Genomic DNA, 25,376 nt, shown 5'->3' with positions numbered 1-25,376 from the left:
CATTCTGCTAATGGAGGCAAAGCTAAATCACCAACACAGCCTCTGTGGTGAAGCGAGCGTGCAATACGGACATATCTAAGCAAACACAAAGAAGTCGTAGTTTTCAAAATAAATGTCCTCTCTGTCAATTTTACTCACTTACATGGATAATTGAAAACCCTGACTCAGCACATTCACTTCACTCTAATGCAGCTCCCCACCTTTTTGTGTGAACCCTCAAACGTGGCCCATTTTTTTTACATTTTTGGAAAAGTGCTGAACTCACAGCCACAATGGAAAACATCCTCGCTTTATCTCAGGCTAGAAGAAGGTATGTTAAAGGCTCTAAAGATGTGCTTCAGTTTTTAACCTATACAAGGTGTCAAAGTGTACATTTCTGGTTTAGCAACTTTTTTTATGATAGCTTCCTCGCCTTGTTGAGTTAACGTTTTTCACCTCCTTTTCTAAGCCATAAGCTAATCGAGTTTGTAAAGATCTGAGCGGTGGTGTCCATTTGTTACAACACTCATACACTTTGTACCGCTTCATCTATCCGTCTTCTATCAGTCCAGACACAGAGTTAGTTATTCTACTGTATTCAAATGACTTAAAGAAGCCTGAGAAGAAGTCCAATTAATCACACACCAGATACATAAGATCCAAGACTGGAACCTTCAAGTCCCTCAGATATTTAGCTGCTCTCCTCCGCCTGCCTAAACTTCAGCTCCAGTTTAAACACTAAAACCAAACCTTTAGAATTAACCTGTAATTGATACATGTCATTTATTTACATCTATTTTTGGCTTTTTGTGTTATTGTAGAGATGGGACAGTGGACAAATTTGCAAATCAGGGTAAAAGAGAGCAGCGAATGAAGCCACAGGTCGGATTCGAACCTAGGGATTATGGCCTCCATACATGGGATGTGCGCAGTAACCACTAAGCTACCCGATGTGCCAATTTTTCAGATCCTATTGTCAAAGTTTATGCCGTAGAAATGTATTTGAGTCCTCCACTTGCTTGTCGTAGACAGTGGGCTATCCTATCACTGATCTCCAGTCCTGACAACAGGGCGCCTTTATTCACATAAGTGTCCGTCAACAACACCTGCAGGAGACCTACATCCATCCTTTTTGTTTTAATGATCGTTTATCATCTGATGTTCATCACATTGTTTTACACACCTCTGTGTTTTCTCAGATTTTATCCAACTCTTTGACTTACTTCTCATTAAGTTTCTCTGATGCATTTGACAAATAAGGTGATAATGTCTTGAGTATGGTGGCATTATGTGTCATTTAAATCTTCAGTAAATAGAATATAATCTCTGATTGGAAAGACCCTCTGTTCAATTAAGCAAAAATAATAATGTATAGGTGTTCTTGTTTGCCCAGAATGCAGGATTTTAGACCTTCAACTTCCTGTATAACCATTACAAATCATAGGAATAGAGATATAAATCTCAGTGTGTGTGTGTGTGTGCATGCGTGTGTGTGTCACCATATGTTTACTTTAAGACACACCTCATTATGTTTACACCTTTGCGTATTTGTTTATTGCAAACAAGAGAAAGATGCATGTATAAAAAATGGATCCATGCCACAAAATCCAAGTCTCTCTTTCACTCACACACACACACACACACACACACACACACACACACACAAACAAACACACACGAACACACACACAGATATTCGCCCACAAACAAACACAGACAAAGCCGCCCAGGGCCTACCACTGCCATCACACACGCCACTTGGCCTGTCTGTGTGACACGCACAGTTTGTTTGGTAGTTTTAATTTGACAGGGCTCTGGATAGAGCCTCTGAAACACACGTTCACATTCTCACACACACACACACACACTTTCTGCGACCTACACACACGCACCTTTAATTTGACAGCGCTCTAACAAGAGCCTGCTGCTTGTCAAATGTTCTCCAGTGGCAGCAGGGATCCGCAGAGCCGAGGGGGTTCTGTTCAAGGACATCTGTGAAGAAAAACACACTCCTCCACTAACACACACACACACACACACACACACATGCGCAGGCTTTGTATAGGCTGAGAAAGGCAGCCTGCTGCAGCACACGATGGGAGTGAGGCTGCACACACGCTGAGGGGTTTCTACACCGCTGTTCCTCTCACTCTCCATCTTCCTCTCCCTCTACGGCTCTCTGTCCTTTTCGCCCCTTTATCTCACATTCCATCGCTTTTTCCCCTCTTTTGGTCTTAAGTAGAGGGCTGAGCGGCTGAGATAGACCAGGGGAGATTTTGATGACGGCTCCCTGTCTGGTCCAGCGATTCCCTTCTAAAACACACACACACACACACACACACATACAGACACACACACACACACACAGCCATTTTTCTCTCCATTCTTCAGCCCAAAACACCAGGAGACCTTTTAAAGTTACTCAAAGGCAGACGGGACTTTGGTCCTGATCCTCTGGATTTCATCCCTTTGAAGATGTGTGTTTGTGAGGACACATTTATTCCTTTGTGTGTGTGTGTGTGTGTGTGTGTGTGTGTGTCTTTGTGCAGAGGAGCTCCCATGCTGCCTCAGACTCGGCTTCCACGAGACACTTTGCTCATTAGAGGGAAGAGAGGGTGACTTGAGTGACTCCTCGACGGCTCCCCGCTCAACTTGATCACAAGGCCCGTCCCGCCGAGCGAGAGGGAGAGACGAGGGTTTGACGCCGTGTGTGTCGTCTGGAAAAAACAGCGTGACACACCTGGGTGTGTGTGTGTAAAAAAAAAAAAAAAAAAAGGGATAAGAATAGGACGAGTGTTGGGATTAAGAAGACAATTGTAGTAATTGAAAGTGAAATATCTTTAAGAATGTAACAATCAAACACACATCCTAGCATTAAAAAAAAAACACAACTTGTGATTGTTAGCAGCTGGTATTGTCACAAGGGTGCATGTGAAGGGCTCCGTCTAAATAAAGAAATCATTTGGATCATTGGCCAGAAAATCAAAGGATGTCAGCCTAAAAATCAAAATGTCAGACATTATACAAAATAACCACAAATCACCAGAGGACGAGGCACAGAGATCTGCCATTCTCTGACTGTACGTGTGTGTGTGTGTGTGTGTGTGTGTGTGTGTGTGTGTGCCTGTCAGATAACATACTGCACTTCTCCATCCAGTGATCTAGAAAGCAGGTTCACAGATTAGCATCCAAAATGTCAACATGTACATAAACATTAGCTTATCTTTTGGTTTTGCTGACATCAAAGTGAGGGGGGAAATTGTTGCAGAGCGAAGAGAAGAAAGTTCTTCTTTTTTTTGGCTTTGCATGATAACCAGAGTGCAGAGGGAGGCATCGGCACGTTTTGAGGTTTGGATCGTATTTTTTTCCCCGATAAAACTGGCACTGATGTGACTCCGCGCTGAAGATGTTCGCGGGTCTTGAGATGATGAAAAGCCACGGGGATTATTTGAATCCAGTAAATCACAGCTAAAAGTCAATGTGTAAAGCCAAGGTCTATGAAACTATCAGCGTGGAATAGAGAACATAGACGATATGTTACCGCATTGCCAAGTGCTACCACTTAATACCATTAATCTTGGTGCACCCACCACCTCCATCTCTCTCTCTCTCCATCTCGGCGTTGGGAGTGCTCAGCGAGCGTCCTCTAAAAGTATGGATCTTGACCGCAGCCATTTTCCGCAGAAGAGGGAAAGGCTAAAGAGAAAGCGCTGACCCCTCTTCGCCGCAATTTTCCCCTCATCAACTTGTGAGACTTCATTAACTTCCATCGGGTAATTTCTTCATTCAGTGCATTTCAGAGAGGAGGGGGGTGTTATGACGTTTTATTCCCACCCATCCATTCTCTCCTTCATCGTCTGTTCTCATTCAGAGCCTCGATCGTTCTCTTCTTTGGAATAAAGCTTTTATTCTCCCCGGTGTCAGAAACATAACAGCAAATATACCAAAGGGTTTTTGGTAATTTAATCAAGCTCTTCTCCAGAATAACCACAACATTTTTAATCTAAATAACTTATTCATTGTTACATCAATTAACAGCCACAACATTTCACTCGTCCGTACTCAAAGTTGTGCAAACATGCACAGAAATACCTTCTGAAGGTTCTGTTTCCCAGCCTTTATCCCTCAGGAGCTCTGAATGAAACACCCACTCCTGAACCCGATCGTTGTCAGCTTGATGCTCAGTGGAGGCCTCAGTGAAATGTTGCATGATGGGAACTGTGAGCCAATGCTGCCCTCTACAGGACAATTACTGTAGTGACTCATTTCAACATTTTCCTCAGCTTATTTCTTTCAGTTTGTTTTTTTTGGTCACTGATGTTCTGGGTTCATTGTCATTCACATATGAATATGAAGCAGGGTTTTTGTAATATTTTCTACCTGTGGGATCTTTGTCGGGTCATTCTCAAACCCCTTCTCATTCTAATCCACAAACATGTTCATTTCTTAGCTTATTCAGTCAATAAATGTTAATCATGTAGTGCGAAACATTTTAAGATTTTTTTGCCTACATTCCTCGAGTGATCAGACAAATCTCCCGCCACCCGACTTCCCCTCACTTATCTTTGCATCTTCACCCTCATGCATCATTATGGACATTTTTGTCCGTTTGGGCAAATGTTTCCTCTTCTTATCTGGCCATCATGTTGTCTGTGTTAGTGCATAGGGCACACATTTTTGTAAGAAAGTCTCTCTCTTGACACATTTTGGAATGCACATTTTATTTTTTCTAATAGATCAATAGAACACTGTGAAACATGTTTACTACCCTCTGAAGTCACTAAGGACAAAAATGTCCACTTCCAAAAAACTGCTATAAAAATATAACAGATTGATATTTTTTTCAGCCCTGCTCAAAACTACCAAACATTCAATCATTTTTAGGAATTTAACCCTTTAAATGCCAGTTTGATTACATGATGTCACTGTTGTTATTTATGAAAAACAAAACACATTATTGTTATTTTCCATATAACAAATATTTGGTGGCGGGGTTTTTTTTTTTTTAAATCAGTCTTGGATATGTCAAAGATTATCCAAAATATTGACTTTGATGCATTGTTAGTTTTTGTGTAGCATCAGATTTAAAATGTAGTTCCCCGTTTGGACATTGGTAGGGGGCGAAAATGTCCAATTTACAAAAACTGCTATAAAAATAGAACAGATTGATATTTTTTTTCCACTTTTTTTGCATAAATCTCTTAAAAAACTCCAGCCCTGCTCAAAACTATCAAATATTGAATAATTATCCGGAATTTAACCCTTTAAATGCCAGAATCATGTAATCAAACTGGCATTTAAAGGGTTAAATTCCTGATAATTATTCAAGAAATTTATGCAAAGAAAAGGAGAAAAAAAATATGAATCTGTTCTACTTTTTTTAGCAGTTTTTTGGAAGCGGACATTTTTGTCCTTAGTGACTTCAGAGGGTAGTAAATTAAACTGATGCCTGAGGGTTAAAGCAACTTTAACGAAGCATCAAATGACAACGTAAAGATCATTAAATCAATATGAAAGAGTTCGCTAGTAGAGAAGGTGCATCTGCTCGATGTAGTGACATATTTAATGGCTCAGGAGCCACATCTCAGACAAAAAATAAAAGCTAAAACAGAGTCAATTTTTAACTTGCATTCATCAGGAGCTCCTAAAGTATAATGTTGGTCTATATGCTCAGTATGTAAATAAGATACTGCTGTTGACATATTTAAAAATGTTAATAATGTGTTGGTGATGTGTTCAAATCATCATCCCTCTGCCAACAAAAGTTGCATTTAGTTCATTTGGGCCTTTTATGTTATTCGTTTGACCTGTGCTGTTCATACTAGAGTGATAAAATAATACAGTTTAGTCAAATGGGGTTGATTTAGGATTGAGGGGTAATTATATTTTCAGAACGCCGTTTTGGATGCCCATCAGTTTGACAGGCAAACAGTCACCCAACAAGTGTTGCAGCGATGGAAGCGGACAAAATAACCGGTTCAGATAGAACTGATTCTACTCGACCTAAACATCCTCAGCATATTTCTAATAATCTATTAATACATATAAGAGTACAACAATTCATGAAGCACTTCCAGTGGGTTTTTTTTCTGGTTGCATCATGCATACATGATGTATTTGTCTGTATCGTGATATTATGCCAACGTTGTGACCCTTTCTCAGTATTTGACAGTATTAAATATTCTTCTTACTTATAGTCATGCCTAAAACGGATGATTAAAGTTCAAAGACGCTGCACTCAAGCCAACTACAGAGCTAAACTGTAGCTTACATTTACACCCAATTACAACTTTAAAATATATTAAGAAAGGAAACATTTTCAGTTTGGCTTTACACGTCTGTACTGTTGTATCAGAAGAATTTGTAATGCAATATTCACCTTTCATTTAGTTTCCTTTAGTTTCACTCAGGTTAAGGATGTAAATACTCATCGTACTACTGGAGATGCATTCCTGCTTTTCAAATCACAATAAAAGATTTGTTTTCATACTTATATGTCACACTTTGTGTAGTCTGATTCAGAGTAAACAGGGTGACCTGGTGAAGACTTCTTCTTTGGAACAATAGCAGATCAAAGCAGCCGGTCTCATGTGCACTCCAGTGAGCGATGTTCATCTGTCTGTGCAGATATGTAAACTTTTCTCTTTCTCTCTTTCCTCCGAGCAGCTCAACATGATACATGAAGTGCCCGGGCCCGGCCTGCATGGGCAGAGACAAATGCCAAACACTCGCTCTCCCAAATGTCAAATCTGACATGTCGCAGACATTCAATAAGTGTCCTGCTGGAGCCATTCAGAGCCACGCTCTTCAAACAGTCCCTGATGCCTCATGACGAGAGCGGACTTTATCTGCCTCTGGGTATCACAGACACCTTGTCTTGATGGCTTACTTTCAGGAAACCTTTTTTGTTATTTAGGTAGTTTTCCTAGTCACAAGCAAAGGGACAAAGACAAAAGATCAGCTGAGGACACAATAAGACCAGCTCCAGTACAATACAAGAGACATATGCCATAAACTTTCCCCAATTATACAAATAAAAACAGGTCTTCTTTTTGTCAGCACTGTCCACAGTGTTAATGCCAATCAGAAACCTCCGGGGTTAAAAATGAAGCCAATGCGGAAGTGCAAGATCCTGCATTTCGTCGAATGTCTGCTTGACGCTCGCTCCTGAAGCCCTGAAGTCACATACACACCACAGGCAAAAAATATGTTTTTACAGCAGAAATAAAAATGTTTACAGCCTGGTACAAAAAAAACTGGTCTAATTAGTAATTGTCCTCATGGGCACACACTGTACGGGGGAGAATTTGTTTATAACGCATCCGTTTTGATTTTATTTTAAGTGTTATCCATAATTAGGCACGTAGCTGACATGATTGACAGGTGGGTGCGATGTAACGGTACCTCAAGAGGCTTAAAACCAGCTCTCAGCCTGTCGTTAAGTTGAGACAGGGTTTGGAGCGTGACGACTGACACAGTTGAGCCTCCGGAGTAACAGATGTCTGACGTCACTCAAGCTCTGACTATTAATATTTACAGTCTGTGGTTAATGCACATAAAAGAAGAATTCCTTAACTTCTCATTTTCATTTCAAGCTGCACTATCAACCAACACTGTGGATCAGTAGCACTACACTTTATGTGGAAAAGAAGGGTTTAAACACCTGCTGTGATAAAAAGGCATGAAAACTTAGTTAAGTAGTTAAGCAATATGGCTGAATATGAAATTGTGAAAAGGCTTTTCAAGAGAACTCTAAAATAATCATTTTTAAACTGATTGATGCAAAGCCATCCACAATGTTGGACATCATTTTTTTAAAACATTTGATAGTGTTAGGTGGTTTTTATTTAAGTTGTAGCTAGTTCTGCGTTGTTTCCTTGTTAATTGTTTAGCACCAATACACCAAATCAAATTCTTTGTATGTGTAAATGTACTTTCTGATTTAATCGACTCTGTTTGTTTATCCAAAAGCCCAACTGGGACAAGAGTTGGAAAGTAGCACTAGCTATAAACTCTGTGCAGCACATCAGTTGCTTTATTGAAACTATATCACATGTGGGGTTCCTCAGGGCTCAGTTTAAACACCTCTTCTGTTTTCCTTGTACATGCCACTGGGTGCCCTCGAAGAAATCACAGCTTATCTTACCACTGCTTTGCAGATGACTCGTGAGTATATTTCCCGCTCATAAACAATAACACACACTCCTTACAAACACTGGATGGCAACAAACGTTTTAAAACCTCCTTTACCCTGCGCTCTGTTAATATTTCAATTCATTTTTAAATGTGATAACTTGTTTTTAAGTCATTGCATGGTTAAGCCACTTTTTGTTTATCTGAACTGAGGACGATCACTCAGGTTCTCTGAGCAGTCTCTCTTTCAGTCCGTCCTCGAGCTCAGCAGAAACTCAGGGGCAACCGTGCCTTCTTTTCACATGAGATTCAAACGTTTAACTTTTCTGTTGTCTCTAGTTTTCATTTAGAAGAAAAAAGGAAATAAATAGAGCGACATATCGTTCAATGAGCATTCTGGTTTATTGAAGGCACATCAGTTTGAGAGAACACAATCTCTGTGTTGGACATTTACATTCATTGTCAATAACATTTTTCCTTGAACTTAATCAGTTGAGTTGAACATATTACAGCTGAACTTCCTACAATTTCAGGACCGGGACTTCAATTAAAGGCATGTTCTGTTTTTAAGGCAACTATTTTTAGAAAACTAGTGTTTAGAAAACACTCACTATATAAAGTGATGTCAATTTAATTTGAGACTGTTGCCTTTGTTGTAATCCCTTTATGATCTCATTTTAATGACGTAATGCAAGATTAAAACCATTAATACATTGTCAAATTCAATAAATAGAAGATACAAGTAAAATTATATTCCAATACCCTTCCCCAGATTTAGAATCACTACTACTAATCTACAATTCATCACATTTCACAGCAATATTAAATACCATTTAAGTCATCCTAAAGGATTTACATTCCAGTGTATAGCAACAGTTTGTATTGTTATTTGTACATAGGCAGGGTTAGGCCTTTGAGCCACACACTTTAGAAGTGTGTGTGTTACGGTGTTTCATAAAGCTGGACCTGGGTTTAACGCCACTCACATCCACCACTTCTGTGAAGCCTTCCCATTTACCAAATACATGTGTGGCGGCCATATTCCTCTAACAACACACCTAGTGCTGGAAGGAACAACAGGCTGTTATCAAAAAGGATATCGTCAAGCTGAGTGTTCAAAGCTCTCAAATCATATAAAATACAGAGACTCTGACAAATCTCTATCAAACCAAAACCATCTGATTGATCAACACTTTGAAGAAACATCAGCAGGCCATATTCAAAGGTAATAATCGACTGGCTGTAACTACACAAAAGCTAACTTTAGCATTCAGCAAAAAGGTTATGTTGACTGTTGTCTAATCTTATAGGTTACTAAATATGTAACTGTACTTTGAAATACGGCCTGATATTCCTGAAATAAAAAAAATGTGTGAGATTTCAACTTTGAACACAGCAGAACATCTTCATAACAGCACATCCCACCTTCAGCTTGACTTCAAGGAAAATGGCTGCCGTGTAAATACTATGAATTTTGTGCATCCAAGACGGGAAAAACATTGCTAAGATCTTGAACTAGTCTAGCACAAGCTCCATCTGTCTTCCAGAGACTTTCTGCCTGGTTATTTAACCGATTTTTAAGACTACGATGAAAAATTAGTTGGTTGGTTTTCCTTCCCCTCCATTAAGAATCCTGTGGTAACGACGGCTTCAGGGGGAAAACAAAATCGAATACATTTCTCTACATGTTTCATTGATTCTGAACCCTCTGTCTCTTCTTTATCTCGGTCCCTTCCGAGTCCTTCATGCAGGCAACCAGGAAATCACGACACTTTAGAGAATACTGCTCAGGGAACTCCCGGAAATGACCGACATGGGGACTTGAAAGAAAATCAAAACTGTCCATGGGAACCCCTTTTTGCTTCAGGGTCTGCACAAATACCTCAATGTCCACGTGTCTAATCACCTGGTCGGCTCTGGAGTACAGGACGATATGAGGCCAGGCTGGCGGCCTCTCCTGCACGGCGTCGTAGTGGTTCTTGTGAATGTACTTGGTCAAAGGGTACAGAATGATTCGCAAGAGGAAAACAGTCACCGCGAAAAGAGCTAGGAGGACGTACCTTAAAACAGGACTTATTTTGGGCCCTAGAGTGGCTCTGAGTGCACGCAGGGCCCCACGGACATTCCCACTACCAGGGGCGCTGTCCACCACGGCCCCGACCACACACAAGGAGCTGAACTGTTTATCATTGTGCAACAACTCTATAATGTAACGGTACAGCATGAAGCCCCCGTTACTGAATATGTGAAAGAAAATAGGACTGTTCTCCACCTCATAGTCATAGAGGATCTCCAGCAGCTTCAGCGCCGTGCTGCTCAGCTCCTTGTAGCCAAACGACTCTGAAATGAAGACCGTCTTTAGGGGAGCTGTGTAACGAATGGTCACACATCCCTGCAAGAAAAGAAAAGGACGTAAGTAAAGGCGTCTGATCCAACCTTCAAAACAGGGCTGTATCCGAACTGCCAAGTACCTGCTGTTCAGTAGGTGCGCACAGTAGGCAGATATTTGTTCCTACTTCGTCTGATTCATTCAGTAAGGAAGTGACGTCATTTACGTTTCCCGAACCGGCCGCATTCACCCGTTTAATTTTTTTTAGCTTTCTTCAAGAAGAGTAATGCTCAATTACAGTCAGGTAAAAAAAAAAACAATATCACAATGTAAATCAAGTAAAAGACAGATTAAATAACTAAATAACATACAGTAGCCTAAATAAAGTTAAGTACAAATGAAAGACAGTAATATACAGAATATAAAGTAAAATAAACCAATAAAGACGCATTTAAAGTAGTGATTTGAATAGTGATTTCAGTCGGGACTTTAACTCTAGATTAAAAATTGATTCAATAAATCCACGCTTGTTTGTTTTGATTTGGAGGCGGACATGACGTGACGATTTACGTTTAATTTCGCACAGCATTGTGGGTGGTAAAACACAACTCATTTCCTGAAAGCACGCATCCGATCCATACTGCATGAAACCTGGAAGTTAGTATCCATACTGAAATGTTCAGTATACTGAGGTGGACCCAAAAGAAGCATACTGAATGACCACAAAAGTTCAGCCTACTGAAACTCCATACTGAAAAGTATGTACTGCTTACTGAACTGTGACAATTCGGAAAAAGGGCCCGGGGTCCTAAGACGCTGACTAGACTCTTCTCCTCTGTCGCCCCCCGGTGGTGGAATGAACTTCCAAACTCCATCGGATCTGTGCAGAGTCCCTCTGCACCTTTATGAAAAAGCTAAAGACCCAGCTCTTTCATGAATACCTACTAACTTAATGATGATGGTCTCGATATTATTGATGATGATGATGGTTGTGACGATGGTTTTTGTTTGATAACGGCGACTTATAAGATGGTTTCTATACTGATTAGAGCTCTCAAGAACTGCCCTCAATGTTGTGCTTGGCCTCTGGTCACTTCCTGTCAGCACCTGTGTGTCCAATCAGACTCAAAGCTGATCGTTTGCTCTCACTGACATTGTTCCCTTTTTGTGTTGTGCTTACTCTCTGATGTGCGTCGCTTTGGATAAAAGCATCTGCTCAGTGAATTGTAAAGTAAATTACAAAGAAGAGAAGTTGTGGAAATGATTAAAACCCATATTAGTGCCACAGAACTATCACAGGAAGAAGCTCAATGTAAAGTTGTGCATTTTGCGCTTTTATTCCACCTGTTCGTTGTAGATGGAGCTGTATTTGGAAAGGTGTTTGTCTTTGCATCCAGCCCAACCCAGCAGGACCACAACAGGCTCCTTTGTCCCCTGCCAGTGTCTCTCTGAAAACAAACCAGACGACAGAGCAGCGTGTTACCAGACAGGGATAAGCTAAGCTAAGCTAAGGGCCAACAGAGGCATGTTTTAACCATGGTCTTAATGTTAGCATCTATGCTAGGCTAGCTGAGGCATACAGTACAATGAAATGATGCTCACCCGACGTCCCTGCGTCTGGAAACACGATGTTGTAGTCTATTTCTTCGTCTGCCATTTCTGTTTGCTCGGGTATCAGCTGTTTGTTACGTAACGTTGTTAGTTTTTTTCATTTGGCTGTAGTGAAAATGATGAAAGAAGAGCCTCAAAGCGATGAATTACCACCTGAAGCACACAAGCAGACAGGTCGGCGGACTGTCACTTAGCTGCTTCTTCTGGACATCTTCTTCTACGTTTTTTTAACCAGTAGATACATTCCAGCTAATGCTACAACACTGCCCCCTCTGTCCTGCAGCAGTAGCACATAAACAGAAAATACTGTGCAGTGAATTATTTTTTTTCTTTGCTAATTTGTTTTGTCTTATCATATAAAAAAAATACAGATATTTATTGGATTTTTACTCTTGTTATTGTTACTGTTGAATTGTCGATTATTACTATTAAATACTATCATTTTTGTATTCTTTGTTATTATATGCTTTGGCAATATTGTCACATTCATGCTAATGAAGCTTTATGAATTAAATTGAATCTATATTTTCAATTCTGATGTTAAATGGGACAGGTAACCAATATGTGTGTTTCCCCCAAAAAAAAAGGTATCTACAGGGAAAATGTAATGTATTTATAAAGACTGCAGATACCTGAGGTGTTTTTATACTGAGTGTGTCTGTGCTGAGCTTAAAGACTTACCAAACGTTAACACACTGGCTGTGACTTTAAGTTAGACCTCTTTGGGGCGCGGGTAGCCTTGTGGTTAGTGCACGTGTGTACAGAGGCTGTTGTCCTCCAAGCGGCCCAGGTTCTAATCCAACATGTGGCTTTCCTGCATGTCATTCCCCCCCCCTCTCTCCGCCCCGATGTCAGACTCTATCCACTGTCCTGTCTCTGAATAAAAGCATAAAAAAGCCCCCCCCCCCCCCAAAACTTGGGGAAAAGTGTGGGTCTGTTTATTTTCTTCAAATAATATTTGTTAATTTCTACCATTTCTCTTTTAAATAATAAACAATAAGAGCAATCATTTCATTTGCAGTGGTTTCTAAACAGCCATGGAGCGAACTAACAAAGTAACAAAAACTACAATATTTCAATGATTAAAAAATAATCATTCTTTCTTCTGATCCAACTTTAACTTGTCTATTCTTGACTTATATACTAACCAGGTTTGTCTATTGACTTGAAGTGACTTTATAGGATAACACAGTTATTTCAGAGAGCAGAAGGAGCTGGAACAGGACATAGAGAGGTGAGAGTGATTGTTAAAGAGCATGAGTTTATTTTGAAGAGGTAACTTAAGTAACAGGATGTTACACTAAATCAGGCACATTAAGATATGTGGTAAAACAAATTGCTGACTAAGTTTAAGTGCCTCTACATTAAAATGAATTGTTGGTTTCACAGAATTCACCACGGTATCTTTCATGGCTGATTTATTTGTACGTCCAGAACCTACAGAAAACTGTTATAAACAACATAAAAACATTAAGGGAGATTAAAACTGATCCAAATCAATGAAGTGAATGTGAGTTTTCTTAAATCAGTCTGAGCACCCCCCCCCCTAGAAAATAAAAAAAGCCATTTCCACCATGTTGTTCCTTATTCTTAAAATGTCAAACAATAAATCCCATCACTCGCCGATTGCTCTTAAACACAGACATGAACAACCAAGAGTCTAAATGAAAGCTAGCAGCTCTGTGAGACTGTAAAAATGCTCTGCAGTGCTTTGTGTGAACAGCTCATTTGAGCATGCTAACAGGCTCAAAGTGACTCAATGCTAACATGCTAATCGTGAATAATCAGCAGTTAACATAAATGACTTTTAAGGCTGAGCTAGCAGTATAAATTCTGCAGGTGATGTGTCATTAACAAAAAATGACGAAAAGAAAGTCATGGGGGGGAAGAAGGGGGGGGGGGGGGGGGTCAATCTACCTGGATGTTTTACCAAAAATGTCAACGTCATAATGAGATAAAGTAAAAAAAAACATCTGGACATTTTTTGTACTCCATCTTGAGAAACTTGAATGTCGGTGTACAATATTTAAAAAATCCATTTGCTTGAAAACAACATCGCTACCCACGGAGCTCCTGTTATAAAAAAATCGACTTCACATGTTGACAGTCACGATGTTCTGTGTCCCAAGAGAGAACCCTACACCCTGTCCCCCCACACAGTCTCCATCTTCTGCACATGAGCCTTTGAAGACTTGGAGAAGGTGCTTTTGACCACGTTGAGAGGTGCTGCCTTGCCGCTCAGGTAAACCTTATTAAGACAAGAGGGAAGCAACGCCGCCTCCTCCTCCTCCTCCTCCTTCTGCTGCACCTTCCCCTCCACAGCTCCCACTCTGCCCTTCTTGAACTGTGAACAAGAGAAGGCAAAGATGTAGCCGGTCATGAAGGCATCGAAGCCCGCCCGGTGAGTTCCTGTGTCTGTGTTCTTGTTGTGGTTGTTAGACTGAGATGGAAGACCACTCGGCTTCTCTCTCTCTTCCTCTTTTGTTTCGCTTTCCTCGCCTTCCTTTGTGTTTGCAGTCGTGTCCATGACGTCAGAAGTTGTGGCGGTTGTTGCAGAGTCACACGCTCCGTTCCCATCTCCATCTTGTCTCGTGGTTTCTTCCGCATTCTGTTCAGAGTTTCCGTCTCTGTCGTTTAAAGGCTCGGCCCCCTGCTGTTCACCTGGTGTCTCTGCAAGATCCACCTCCATGCGGGGAATTTTGTTTTCGGGGGCAGCGTCAAAGATGGATGAGGCGTCCGGGGCCTTGCCTCCACCTTTCTTCTTCTCTCTCTGTCTCTTCCTCTTTTTCCTCTTGTCCCCGGAGCTCTTCTCGTCCTGGAGGATGATCAGGTCGGTGTCATGGGACGACGGACACTCTGTGCCATTTGGACACCATCCGAACGCCTGTGTGACAACAAACTGGAGTTAATAAAAGGTTTCACACAGAGTTACTAACTGGTTATATTCTGCCCGTCTCTTCTCTTCTCTGTTTTTGGGTGTAAACCACAAGTTTCATCACAATATGATTCATGGATTCTCTGGACAACGACACGATATTAGTTCAACTTAGACTGTCCTCACAATGTTACATTCAAAAGATGCTTTTACACGGCTTTGCTTAATACTTGATTCTGATTTGCTAAACACGCATAGCAACGGCTGCTGCTATCCCTCGATAGATTGCTATGAAGAGCTGGCTGTTGCTAAGGATGCGGTTCTAATCAACGAATCTGGAGGACTCAAGAGGCGTTCAGATAGAACGAGGCGTGCGCTGGGCACGGCAGGGGAGGAGCGAGCACACGCGTCAATCATCTGCGCATTAAAGAAATCGGGAAAGTAGTCACTTTACGGATGCATAATGTATCGGTCCACTTTTCTGTTTAAATCTGGACTTTCCTCTGCGGAGGAGGAGGAGACGAGCAGCAGAGAAAAGGAGGGTGTGTGTGTGTTCATGAAATCGTGTGTTAATGAGTACGACAGGATTTGGGGAGAGTTTAGGCTCGTCCAGTAGCTGCAGCTCTATAACGATAACTTCACAAGCACGACACAGATTTCTGCCTCTTTTTTAAACACATCTGGTCCTGTTGAGAGGGAACTGTTGGAAATGCTTTCTTGCCGATGTCTCTGTAGGTGTTTAAACTGGTGGTTAAAGTGAAGCTCAGGAAAGTGGGACACTGTTTTCTGCGATCTGATCTTCCTTCCTATTAGACGTGCAGAGGTGACATCACGGTATAATGCGTCCCAAGTTGATCATTTCCTCCATCCCGCACGGACAGGAAGCGGGACCTTGCTCAGCTCGCGCAGATACGCAACTCTTTTTTAAAAATTTTATTTATTTTTCAACTTTTATTCACCAAAATGTGCATACACACACTCACACAATAAAAATAAAATAAAAAAACACTACACTTGTAGACTTTTACTATGGACTGTTGGTCTTTTGTCCCTTATCTCACTCACATCCATCATGGTGATATCCATGGTAGTTATGTTTTTAATGTATGTATTTATGTCATTGTGCTGTTTTTTTATGGCACACGGCACCCTCAGCATCTTATCCGAGAGGCCCTCAACTGTAGTCACATCACTCCGGTTTATTTGAGAAAGATGCAAAAACTTCAGAGAAATCTACTAAACTGAAGAAGCCACATGCAGTAAACAGGTGACAGAATGTGTTAGATATGGGTGTGATTCTAAGATGGTGAGAGGTAAAACTGTTTTGAATAAGACTCCAACGTTGACAAGATGAAAATAATCAAACGGATGCTGCATGCGTTGATTTACACGGGCTTGTTCACTTAATCTCACTTCACCATGAGAGGAAATGTTCAGTTCATATGAGTAATAACCGCTAAGTTACCTAAAGTTAAGACGGCTACAGAATTAACCGTTGCTATGGACACAGCTCTAACTGCATAGTCCAAGTGACTATTTGTTAGGGGTTAAAGTAAATCATGTCATAAACTAATTTCCAAATCAAAATGTATGTCACATGATTTATTTTGTAAGAAGCTGTATTAAGAAGTGGAATAATGAGAGTGAGCGGGTTGTCGTAGCAGAGAAATACCTACAGGGGGAGCCAAGACCTCGCTCTCCCTTTCACATGGGGGTCCTGCTCACTCTGTAGAGTTTCATTCTGAGATCACAACCTGCCCACTATACTGTACATTAACCCTGACGTTACACAGCCCTGCTTAATACAAACATTACATCAACTCATGAAACAAAAAGTCATAAAACTGAAAGATTCCTCTGGGTTAAAACGGTAAATAGAAAAACTCACAGAGAAGCGTTGACAGATGTTAGTCTGCCCCTCAAGAGGAGCCACAGCTGGACACGGCCTGTAGTCCACATATCTGGACATCTGACCCCCGTACTGACAGAACTCTATGTTGACGTGAGGCTCGACGCCTCCGGAGGTCACACTGCGACTGTTGTCAAGCTTACTGCAAGAGACGGGAGATAATGTTTTTAAAGCACACAGTAATATGTCCTAACATAAAGAGTAATAAACACACACACTTCAAACTACAGGCTCACCATTTCTTATAGGCATACTCCAGATAGGAGGCGGTGAGGCGGAGCTCAAACTCTGTGACATATTTTGTGTCGTAGATTCCAGCAGGAAACATGTCTGATAGGTCGGCCGTGAAGGTGGCCAAGCGATCCGGTAGATGAGCGTAAAAACTCTGGAAGAAAGACACAAAATTGAATGTTTTTTTTTTTTTTTTTTTACAATATTGCTCGGGGTGGAAATCAGAGGAAAACACAAAAAAGAGGCCACGATACAGTGAGTCAATTAAAAGTGAAATTAAGGAGCTAATCTGAAATTCTGATAAGCTGAATCGCCAAAACTTACAGTCACCTTATTTCAAATATAAATGAACATTACTTAAAAAGGTCCAAAAAGTTTCTGCTCGTACACCAACAACAAGTTGGTAAGATGGTGTGATGTGCAAGAACATGTGAATCTGCAGTGCACACTTTGTAACTTGATCGTACCTGGTAAAGAAAGGCCATGTCGATGAGGCCGTTGTGAAGCACCAGAGGTTTCCTGGCCCGCAGCAGTTCAGTGAATAAGGCCCTGATGTGCACGCCCCGGTCGTCTGATCCTCCCTGAACGAGAAGGTAGAGCGTGAGAAGACGACTAATAGCTCGAATACTTTTACCAGAGAGGGGCAGTTGATTTTGTTGTTTCTCAGTCTTTGTTATATCTGCCTGTACAATAACGATGCTTTAATATTTACTTCTTTATACGTCACATCAGAAAGATAAAACCTCTGCACATCCATGGATACAATCCTTTGTGATGCACAAATCCAGACACACAAGAAGCAGACAAATGACCATTCACAGGACTCCCCATTTTAATAAACAAAAACAAACAATGGGACGCACAAACTTAAATAAATAAATACAATGATGGTATGCTGTGTAGTCTGCAACGTTTGTAGCATACTGGTAATCATTTCAAAGGGGAACTGGAATATTTTTCTTTACATTAAAGTGTATTTATAAATATCTATTCTAGGAGTACTGAAACTAGGGCCTGGTTGATACAGGATGTTTGGGGCTGATACCGAGACCCACATTAGGGTGAAAAAAGTTCAGATACTGATATATCGGCCGATATTTTTCTCAGAAATATCTCAGATTTTTAGAAGCAGATATAGATATACACACACATTTATTGAGTTGGTCCATCAAATGTTGATATCAAACACTTGTGAAAAAGATTTAGAATGAAGATTTTTTCAACAGTTGAACAAAAACCTTTATTGGCCAGAATAGCATCAGTGCACTGAAACACTATTTTTACTAGGAAATTAACAATTATAAAAAAAAGGTATAAATAATATTAAAAAAATTACTTAAATTCAATAAACCTAGTTATATCGGCTCATATAGGAGAGAAAATAATAGTGACATGACATGCTAATATTGGCTGATATTATCAGCCGTCCCATTTATCGGTCGGGCCCTACTTCAAATTGTTTGAAGTGTTTTGTGTCAGAACTTTGTGGAAAGTTGTTTTAGTTGATTCTGTACAGTTACACAGAAAAATCCCACTTTGCTGTTCGGAATTTCATCTCTTAGTCTTCTGAAAAACTCCCCGATCACCTTCCAGTAACTTTGTGTCGAATCAAACTGGTGAAGGTGTCCTGGTGAGACGGGTGGGCTGCAGCGTGGGTAAGATTCTCATCTAACTTTTCTAATTTAGACCTATCAGATCACCTTCAACAAGCTACAAATCACAGTGTAAGCCATGATCACACTAGCATTCAGCTGTCACAGGTGAACCAGGATATGATGGGTTAAATAAAGCTGTAGTGATGAACTAAGGGGCCTAACAGTGCGGCACAGATTCACAAGAATAACACAAAACACAGAGCAGAATGGAAGTATCATCAGCACCTTATTGTTGCCTTTCCAGTAAGGGATTCCATGTGCGTACTGCTTGTTGAAGTCGAATCCGTGCTGGACCAGGAACTGCACTGACTGAGGCTCTATGATGTACTCCTCTGAGCACAGCAGGGTGATGTTATACACCTGGACCAGGTACGTGTCTGCAGCCTGGTCAAGGGGGGAGTGGTTAAGACGACATCGACATCACAAAAGAGATACTTGTGAAAATTCTGAGAACCATGTAACTGTCATTAACACCAGTATCACATGCTCAGAATATTCATACATATGACCAAAGCTCTGAGTGGAAGTTGTACACAGTTGAAGAAAACGTTGTCCTGTTTTACCTTGTTTTCCACTTTCTTGTAGCAGCTGATTCCCAGAGAGAGGATGGAGCGAGAGCGAGCAGCGTGACAGATGGCTTTATACCTCTCTTCTATACATCTGAAACATGACAGGACACAAGATTAGATCGCTTGCATGCATGACCTTCAGCTTGACAACCTGTCCATCAGTGTTTCAGGCGATCTATTTACTCACTGAGCCAGCAGGGATTTTCTGTTTCCAAGACCGCTCAGCTCCTAAAACAACACAGGGAACAAATACTTCTTTTTTAAAATGTATTCATATACCTGCAGAATCAATTGACAGAACAAAGAGCGACATAGAAGAATCGGTGAACTATCTATCTGGACGGACGGATTGATTGATTGATTTACTTTATTGATCCCAAACTGGTAAATTGTGGTGTTACAGCAGCAGGTTATAGCAAATAAAACTATATAATAATAAGTAAATAAGCACTAAAAATATTGTTTTTTTAAGTAAAAATAACAAGAAATATATGCACTTCTAAAGTCTAAAATGTGAAAAATGAAATACATAAATTTGTCAAGCATGTCTAACAAGTTCAAGTTATCTTTATTAGTCAAACGCACAACAGACCAGGCAAAGCAGTCATAGCTGGCAATGACATTTTTGTGTTCCAAGCTCTCCATAACAATGCAAAAATAAAATAAAATAAAATAAAATAAAATAAAATAAAATAAAATAAAATAAAATTAAATAAAATTAAATTAAATTAAATTAAATAAAATAAAATAAAATTAATTAAATTAAATTAAATTAAATTAAATTAAAATTAAAAATAAATTAAAAATAAATTAAAAATAGCGTAGAAACTAACTAACTGAATGTAAACAAACTTTGCTGGAGGTAAGAGGTGTTAATGGTGTAAACAGTGATGACAGGTGTAAATGAGCCACGCAGGTAAAGATACTGACACAGACATGAAGACACACAGAGCTGCACTTACCGTGTCCACTGCAACAAAACAAGATGATTTGATAGCTATAACCATAGCAGGCCAAAGCTCTTTGAGGTTATCATTCTGGACATCAATCACTGGAACTACCAATGAAGATGCCATGTTTGTCTCAACTTTAACCTATAAAAACAGCAAAACCTATAAACGTGTTTGCAGCCACCGACAGCTTCCTGTAATGCTAATGAAACTTAGCAAACGTAAAAAATTTTTTTAAAAAAAGGCTGCTAATACTTTAACTATCGGTCATTATGTGCCTACGTTGTTTCTTTGGCATCGTCATACATGCAGTGATTATTTTAATAAGAGTTTATTCGCACTTATTTGAATCCGCAGCCTGCCGCTCCTCCACCGTAAACACTTCAACGTGCTTCAGGGGGTCCTGCGGAGAAAGCTACGAGTAGTCTGACCTGTGCCTGAGTGTAAAGGAAACATCCCAAGCCGCTAAATGTTTGTATAAAATTAATAATCGTACTAAAATCCAAACATTTATACAGAATTGGCCACTTTTTGATTTGCTGTGTTACCCCCGTTTGCCTTTTGGCGCTTTTAAAGCTAAATCAATCAAGCAGGCTGTTTCATGGACACGCACAAACAATGCGTCATCATTCTTAACCGTCGACACGAAGTCCGCCATTTTGGCTCAAACAAAGTCAGAAACATTTTATCCCTGGGACATATTTGACATTTTATCCATAAACAGGAAGTGAAAAGTCGTCAGGAGATCACCTGTGTTTCCACTAGTTGTTGTATATCGCAGAGGTTACTTTTCCTGTTTTAAACACCTCGTACATAGTTTGATAAAAAGTGATTATTACAAATCTACAGCTGAGCCAGGCTCCTCTTGACGGGGGTTATATTTATCTCTGCTGCAGCAATGGGTGGCTGCTCAGCTCCAAACTGCTCCAACTCAACCAGCATAGGTAAACAGCTGTTCAGGTTCCCCAAAGACCCCGTCAGGAAGAAGAAATGGTTGGTGAACTGTAAACGAGACTTTGAACCAACTCCTCACTCCAGACTCTGTCAGGTAATCTGACCCACACAGGTGTATATTTATCCACCTGTCATACCTGGATTTGTGCATGTGCTTGTAATGTTTCTTGTGTTTTGGTGTCTTTATAAGTTGGATAAATTATGTAAATATCCTCTCTTGTGTGTGTGTTTTTTTTTTTTTTTGTAACAGGATCATTTTGAGCAGAACCAGTTTGAAGAGGTTGCGAGGTCTCCAGCCGGAGGGAGGAAGCTGAAGCCCAATGCCATCCCCACTCTGTTCAGCAGTGCAGACCCTCCTTACCCTGCAGCCAATACTCAATACATCCTAATGCCCATGAAACCAGAACCAGGTATCTGAGCGTGCAATCAAATCATCTTTACATGTGCTGTGCGATGTTAGATCTTAGTGAGAGGTCTGATGGGTTCCTTGGCCACAGGTTCCTGGTACCTGAAAAGTTCCTGAACTAAAAGGTAGCTCTTTCTACCCAGCTTTGAACTGTGTGTTTCTGTGGCGGGATATCGTCAAAACTCAAGCCTTAGATGTGCAACAACTTGTGTACGGCATTCAGACAGAGCAAAGCAACTCTCTCTGAACAGGGTTTCCTTTTTTTTTTTTTAATCAAAGATGAAACAAAAAAAAAACACTTCTGCAGCTGACCTCCCTGTTCGGCTAAATGTGATCAAAAGATTATGAGTTGGGTGTTGGACTGAAATCAAGCGGCAAACCTCCGGTGTTGAAAAATGAAGCCAAGTGCAAAATCCTGCAGTTCGTCAAGGGTCTGCTCCAAGAGCCCCAAAGTCACATACACACCCCGATCATAAATGTTCGTTTTTACTGCAGAAATAAACATGTTTACAGCCTGGTACAAAATAACCAAAAAAATAGGTCTGACTATTTATTGTCATCACTTGCTTTTTTTTTTTTTTAAACAGCTCAGTTTTTATTTTGAAAAAAATAAGCGGTATTCATAGTTAGGCGCTTATCTGACATGACTGACAGGTGGGCGCGATGTAATGGTTCATCAGGTAGGCTTCAAACCTGCTCCAGCTCTCAAGCCTGTCGTTAGGTTGACTGAAACAACCGGAGACTGTATTTCCAGCATGATGATGAGACACTGCAGCCCCACTGCAGTAACAGATGGGTGATGCCACTCAGGCTTCATCTATTAATATTTACAATATATGACTGAAATGCACAAAATGTAAACTGAAAACAATAGGGTGTAAGATCATGGGGAATTTAGAGGTAGAAATGCAACATAAGGGTATAATATATATATTTACAAGGACTTCTTTCCTTCGTCTATGGAGCATAAAAAGAGCTGTTACCTACGATAGTTGTACCTGTGTCCTTCCTTAGTTTAACAGGTGTAGCAGACTGTGATTTCTCACATTTCAGCTCAGGTGGCATATTTGTTAGTCCAGGTACTATATGTGTAAAATGTACCGAATGTATGCCAGAAAAAAAAAAACAACATAAGTGAGACCTTGCTCTGTGTCTGTAGTAGAGAAGGAGCTGAATTTTGGGGACCACGGCTATGCCCGACGCACACCTCTGCCCGGCATGGAGGATGAGGACGCCGAAGACCATCAGCCCTGCACGCGCTGTCAACTCCTCAAGAAACAGCTGGAGCAGGAGATGCAGCACACTGCGAGGCTACAGAGGGAGGTAGGATAGCCGTTTGTGTCTCTTTGAATAAAAAAACGTCTTTCTTGTTTTTTTTTCTCTCATTTATTTATAACCAATACATCTTCCTGACCATGTTATAGTTCAAACCATGTAAATAAAATCAGATTTGAGCTTAAATCCCAGAGATATTTAACTGTTGGCTAGACATGAGCAGCTGCCTTATAGCATTAATTAGGAGAGGACATCAGTATGGTTCATGTTCATTTAATACCCCCTTAAAATTGTCCTCTGAAATGTCTCTTTCAGGCAGAGGAGATGAAAAAGCGTCTTTACCGACTCGACCGCATCGAGAAAGGCCTCCAGAACTTTCTGTACGAGGACCAGATTCGTGCCCTGTCCCTCAGCAAACGCTCCCGCCGTGCCGTCTGGTCTCCGGAGACCATCCTGAAGGCCCGAAAGATCCGCTGCGCAGTCGGCACCAAAGGCTACGAGTACTTGAGAGAGCTGGGCTACCCTTTGCCCTCCTACAGGACTCTGTGTAACCGCCTGGAGACCAAGATCATGGTGACGACCGACATGAGCTGCGAGGAGCTGGCCGAGCTGGGCCTGGGGCTCATGGCGTCCTGTGACAGCCCCACAGAAGGGGTCGGAGACAATGATGAGGAGGAACTGATCGGCGTTTTGTCCTGATTTTTGTTAATTTTAACAAAGGGAACACCTCAGAATATGCTCTGTTAGGGTGTGACAGACGATGGCCAAATGGTTCCTCTTTACCACATCCTTTAAAGACTGAACATGTGTCCTTTTATTGACAGACATTGTGAGTTCACTTGTTTGAACTGTCACACATTTGTGCTGGAGATCTCCAGCTGCTGGGGCTTGTGGTCTGTGGTGTTTCTCACCATGACGATGTGGAGCTCCAATATGTGCTGCCTTGTGCGTGGAGATGAGCGATGTAGTCGAAGTAGACTACCATTAATGGATTGTTGATGTGTTTGACAGTGGACCCATGATTTGCAAAAGGTCTGTTCAATCTTCTGGTCGTGCTTAATGTCCAATGTTTCACAGGCAGTGAAGTCAAGATACTCAAGTGTACTGAGCAGAGTCAACACAGATGACTTTCTTGGGACTTCATATGATACAGGTGTAAGAGGGGAATGAAAATGCACTTTTTTACATCACGTGATGATTTTGCACCGCTATGACTGTGTTCATTCACTCATGAGGCTGCTTTCTTAAGCAAATCAAAAAAAGTACTGGACATTGTCGACAGTGTGGAGTGATTGCTCAGCTGTGATGCTCTGCTACATCTGCTGCAGGTAGTGCTGAAAGTATTGTAAACTATCCCAACAGAGCACACTTTGCTGAACAAACTGTATGACGGCACCATTTCAAAATCACCTCAAGCTTTGTTTTCCACCTGACATTTTCTGAAAGAAAAGTTGTCATCAGTTTTGCTCATATCAAGAAAAAAAGTTCTCATGGAAAAAATATTCACCAAACACGTATCTGTGATGGGTCCATGTCGTCCTGTTAACGTTGGCCAACAGATCTGTCGGTAGAGGACTCCTTCTGAGAGCAGATTAGCTCATGTTGTGGGTAAGGTAGCCAGAGTGTAAAGATTTCAGAAGAAGTATGGAGGCATTTAAATATGTTACACTATAAACTGCTTTATATACAATATACAAGCTTTATGTTGTGGGGGAAGAATCCCCCATATATGTATCATTGATGATGCAGCAGCACACAACTTGAATAAAAGTGAATGTCTAGAAAGATTTAAGTATTTTAACATTCAGTTCAACAGTCTGGCTTTGTGTCAAAAAAAAAAAGTTGTCAACACAATTTGGATTCATTTCTTTAAAAGAAGAATGTGTGACTTCTTGATCCACTAGAGGTCGCCCTTGAGCACCAGCATGCAACCAAAACCAGCTCCTGTTTGGGCGACACCTCCGCTCTCCTCCAGCGGCACACCTCCGACCCCCCCTCCCCTTGTGACAACACATCCAGGGACATGTTATTCTCACTCATTTTAGATAATACAGTCATAGCTCAGAGAGATATTTTCACAGGATATACATGATTTCAGAAATACATGATTTCTGCTATATTTATGTGTAAAATGTTGATGTAAACACGGCTGCCACAACAACACAGCGGGCAGGACACGTGCTTCTCACTCGTTGGAGACAGTCATGAAAAGATAAAACACACTCCACTTTGTCCACAGGGGGCGCCAAAACAGTGAACTGTCTGCACCCCAAACTATTTTTTTAATCGAAGAAGGTTTAATTTAGTAAATAAAGTATACAATATATATAACTTTAAATTATGAGAACAGAACTAACTTCTGAAACAGTATGAACGGAGTAACCATACAATGAACTTCTAAAAGGGCCCTGCCAGTTCAGTAAAATACATTAAACAGTTATAACAAAGAATATTTTGTTGTGTGTTTAATAATGAGAGAGGCATATATTACATTACATTA

The 25,376-nt window shown here is 40.7% G+C and overlaps 3 protein-coding genes across 4 annotated transcripts; 1 reads left to right on the top strand and 2 right to left on the bottom strand.

The window, feature by feature from the left end:
* Positions 1 to 8,490: 8,490 nt before the first annotated feature.
* Positions 8,491 to 12,277, bottom strand: tmem53 (transmembrane protein 53). The gene is made up of 3 exons (XM_020652137.3): positions 12,044 to 12,277; positions 11,786 to 11,889; positions 8,491 to 10,504 (listed from the first exon to the last, which is right to left on the bottom strand). Exons 1-3 carry the CDS (start codon positions 12,096 to 12,098, stop codon positions 9,803 to 9,805), a joined length of 861 nt encoding a protein of 286 aa, XP_020507793.1. The 5' UTR covers positions 12,099 to 12,277; the 3' UTR covers positions 8,491 to 9,802.
* A 1,016-nt stretch (positions 12,278 to 13,293) lies between these two features.
* toe1 (target of EGR1, exonuclease) lies at positions 13,294 to 20,653 on the bottom strand. Its single transcript, XM_020652139.3, has 8 exons — positions 20,254 to 20,653; positions 19,479 to 19,519; positions 19,286 to 19,382; positions 18,948 to 19,106; positions 17,535 to 17,648; positions 17,073 to 17,221; positions 16,816 to 16,978; positions 13,294 to 14,936 (listed from the first exon to the last, which is right to left on the bottom strand). The coding sequence occupies exons 1-8, from the start codon at positions 20,365 to 20,367 to the stop codon at positions 14,190 to 14,192; spliced, it is 1,584 nt and encodes a 527-aa protein (XP_020507795.1). The 5' UTR covers positions 20,368 to 20,653; the 3' UTR covers positions 13,294 to 14,189.
* Positions 20,654 to 20,886: 233 nt separating this feature from the next.
* si:ch73-382f3.1 (uncharacterized protein LOC100151273 homolog) lies at positions 20,887 to 24,677 on the top strand. Of its 2 annotated transcripts, none has more exons than XM_020652141.3 (4): positions 20,887 to 21,289; positions 21,446 to 21,605; positions 22,764 to 22,924; positions 23,192 to 24,677. In XM_020652141.3, exons 1-4 carry the CDS (start codon positions 21,140 to 21,142, stop codon positions 23,573 to 23,575), a joined length of 855 nt encoding a protein of 284 aa, XP_020507797.2. In that variant the 5' UTR covers positions 20,887 to 21,139; the 3' UTR covers positions 23,576 to 24,677. The 2 variants fall into 2 exon arrangements, with proteins under 2 accessions (XP_020507797.2, XP_020507796.2); XM_020652140.3 differs by having other exon boundaries at positions 20,888 to 21,289; positions 22,761 to 22,924.
* The last annotated feature ends 699 nt before the right edge of the window (positions 24,678 to 25,376 follow it).

The sequence above is a fragment of the Labrus bergylta genome, chromosome 4, assembly GCF_963930695.1.
Source record: "Labrus bergylta chromosome 4, fLabBer1.1, whole genome shotgun sequence".
Taxonomy (NCBI): Eukaryota; Metazoa; Chordata; class Actinopteri; order Labriformes; family Labridae; genus Labrus; species Labrus bergylta.
The sequence above is the reverse complement of the archived record's forward strand: the minus strand, read 5'-3'. Positions and strand labels throughout refer to the sequence as shown.

Bases quoted from the DNA above. Each gene is read 5' to 3' on its own strand.
- tmem53 (XM_020652137.3), bottom strand. From the start codon at position 12,098: ATGGCAGACGAAGAAATAGACTACAACATCGTGTTTCCAGACGCAGGG. The intron at 11,890-12,043 runs GTGAGCATCATT...GTTTGTTTTCAG, and splicing joins TCCAGACGCAGGGACGTCGG to AGAGACACTGGCAGGGGACA. The intron at 10,505-11,785 runs GTGGAATAAAAG...CTTTTCTTGCAG, and splicing joins GCTCCATCTACAACGAACAG to GGATGTGTGACCATTCGTTA.
- toe1 (XM_020652139.3), bottom strand. From the start codon at position 20,367: ATGGCATCTTCATTGGTAGTTCCAGTGATTGATGTCCAGAATGATAAC. The intron at 17,649-18,947 runs GTGCTGATGATA...CTTCTCGTTCAG, and splicing joins ACTGGAAAGGCAACAATAAG to GGAGGATCAGACGACCGGGG. The intron at 14,937-16,815 runs GTGAGTTTTTCT...GTTGTCACACAG, and splicing joins ACATCTGTCAACGCTTCTCT to GCGTTCGGATGGTGTCCAAA.
- si:ch73-382f3.1 (XM_020652140.3), top strand. From the start codon at position 21,140: ATGGGTGGCTGCTCAGCTCCAAACTGCTCCAACTCAACCAGCATAGGT. The intron at 21,606-22,760 runs GTATCTGAGCGT...CTGTGTCTGTAG, and splicing joins GCCCATGAAACCAGAACCAG to TAGAGAAGGAGCTGAATTTT. The intron at 22,925-23,191 runs GTAGGATAGCCG...TGTCTCTTTCAG, and splicing joins CTGCGAGGCTACAGAGGGAG to GCAGAGGAGATGAAAAAGCG.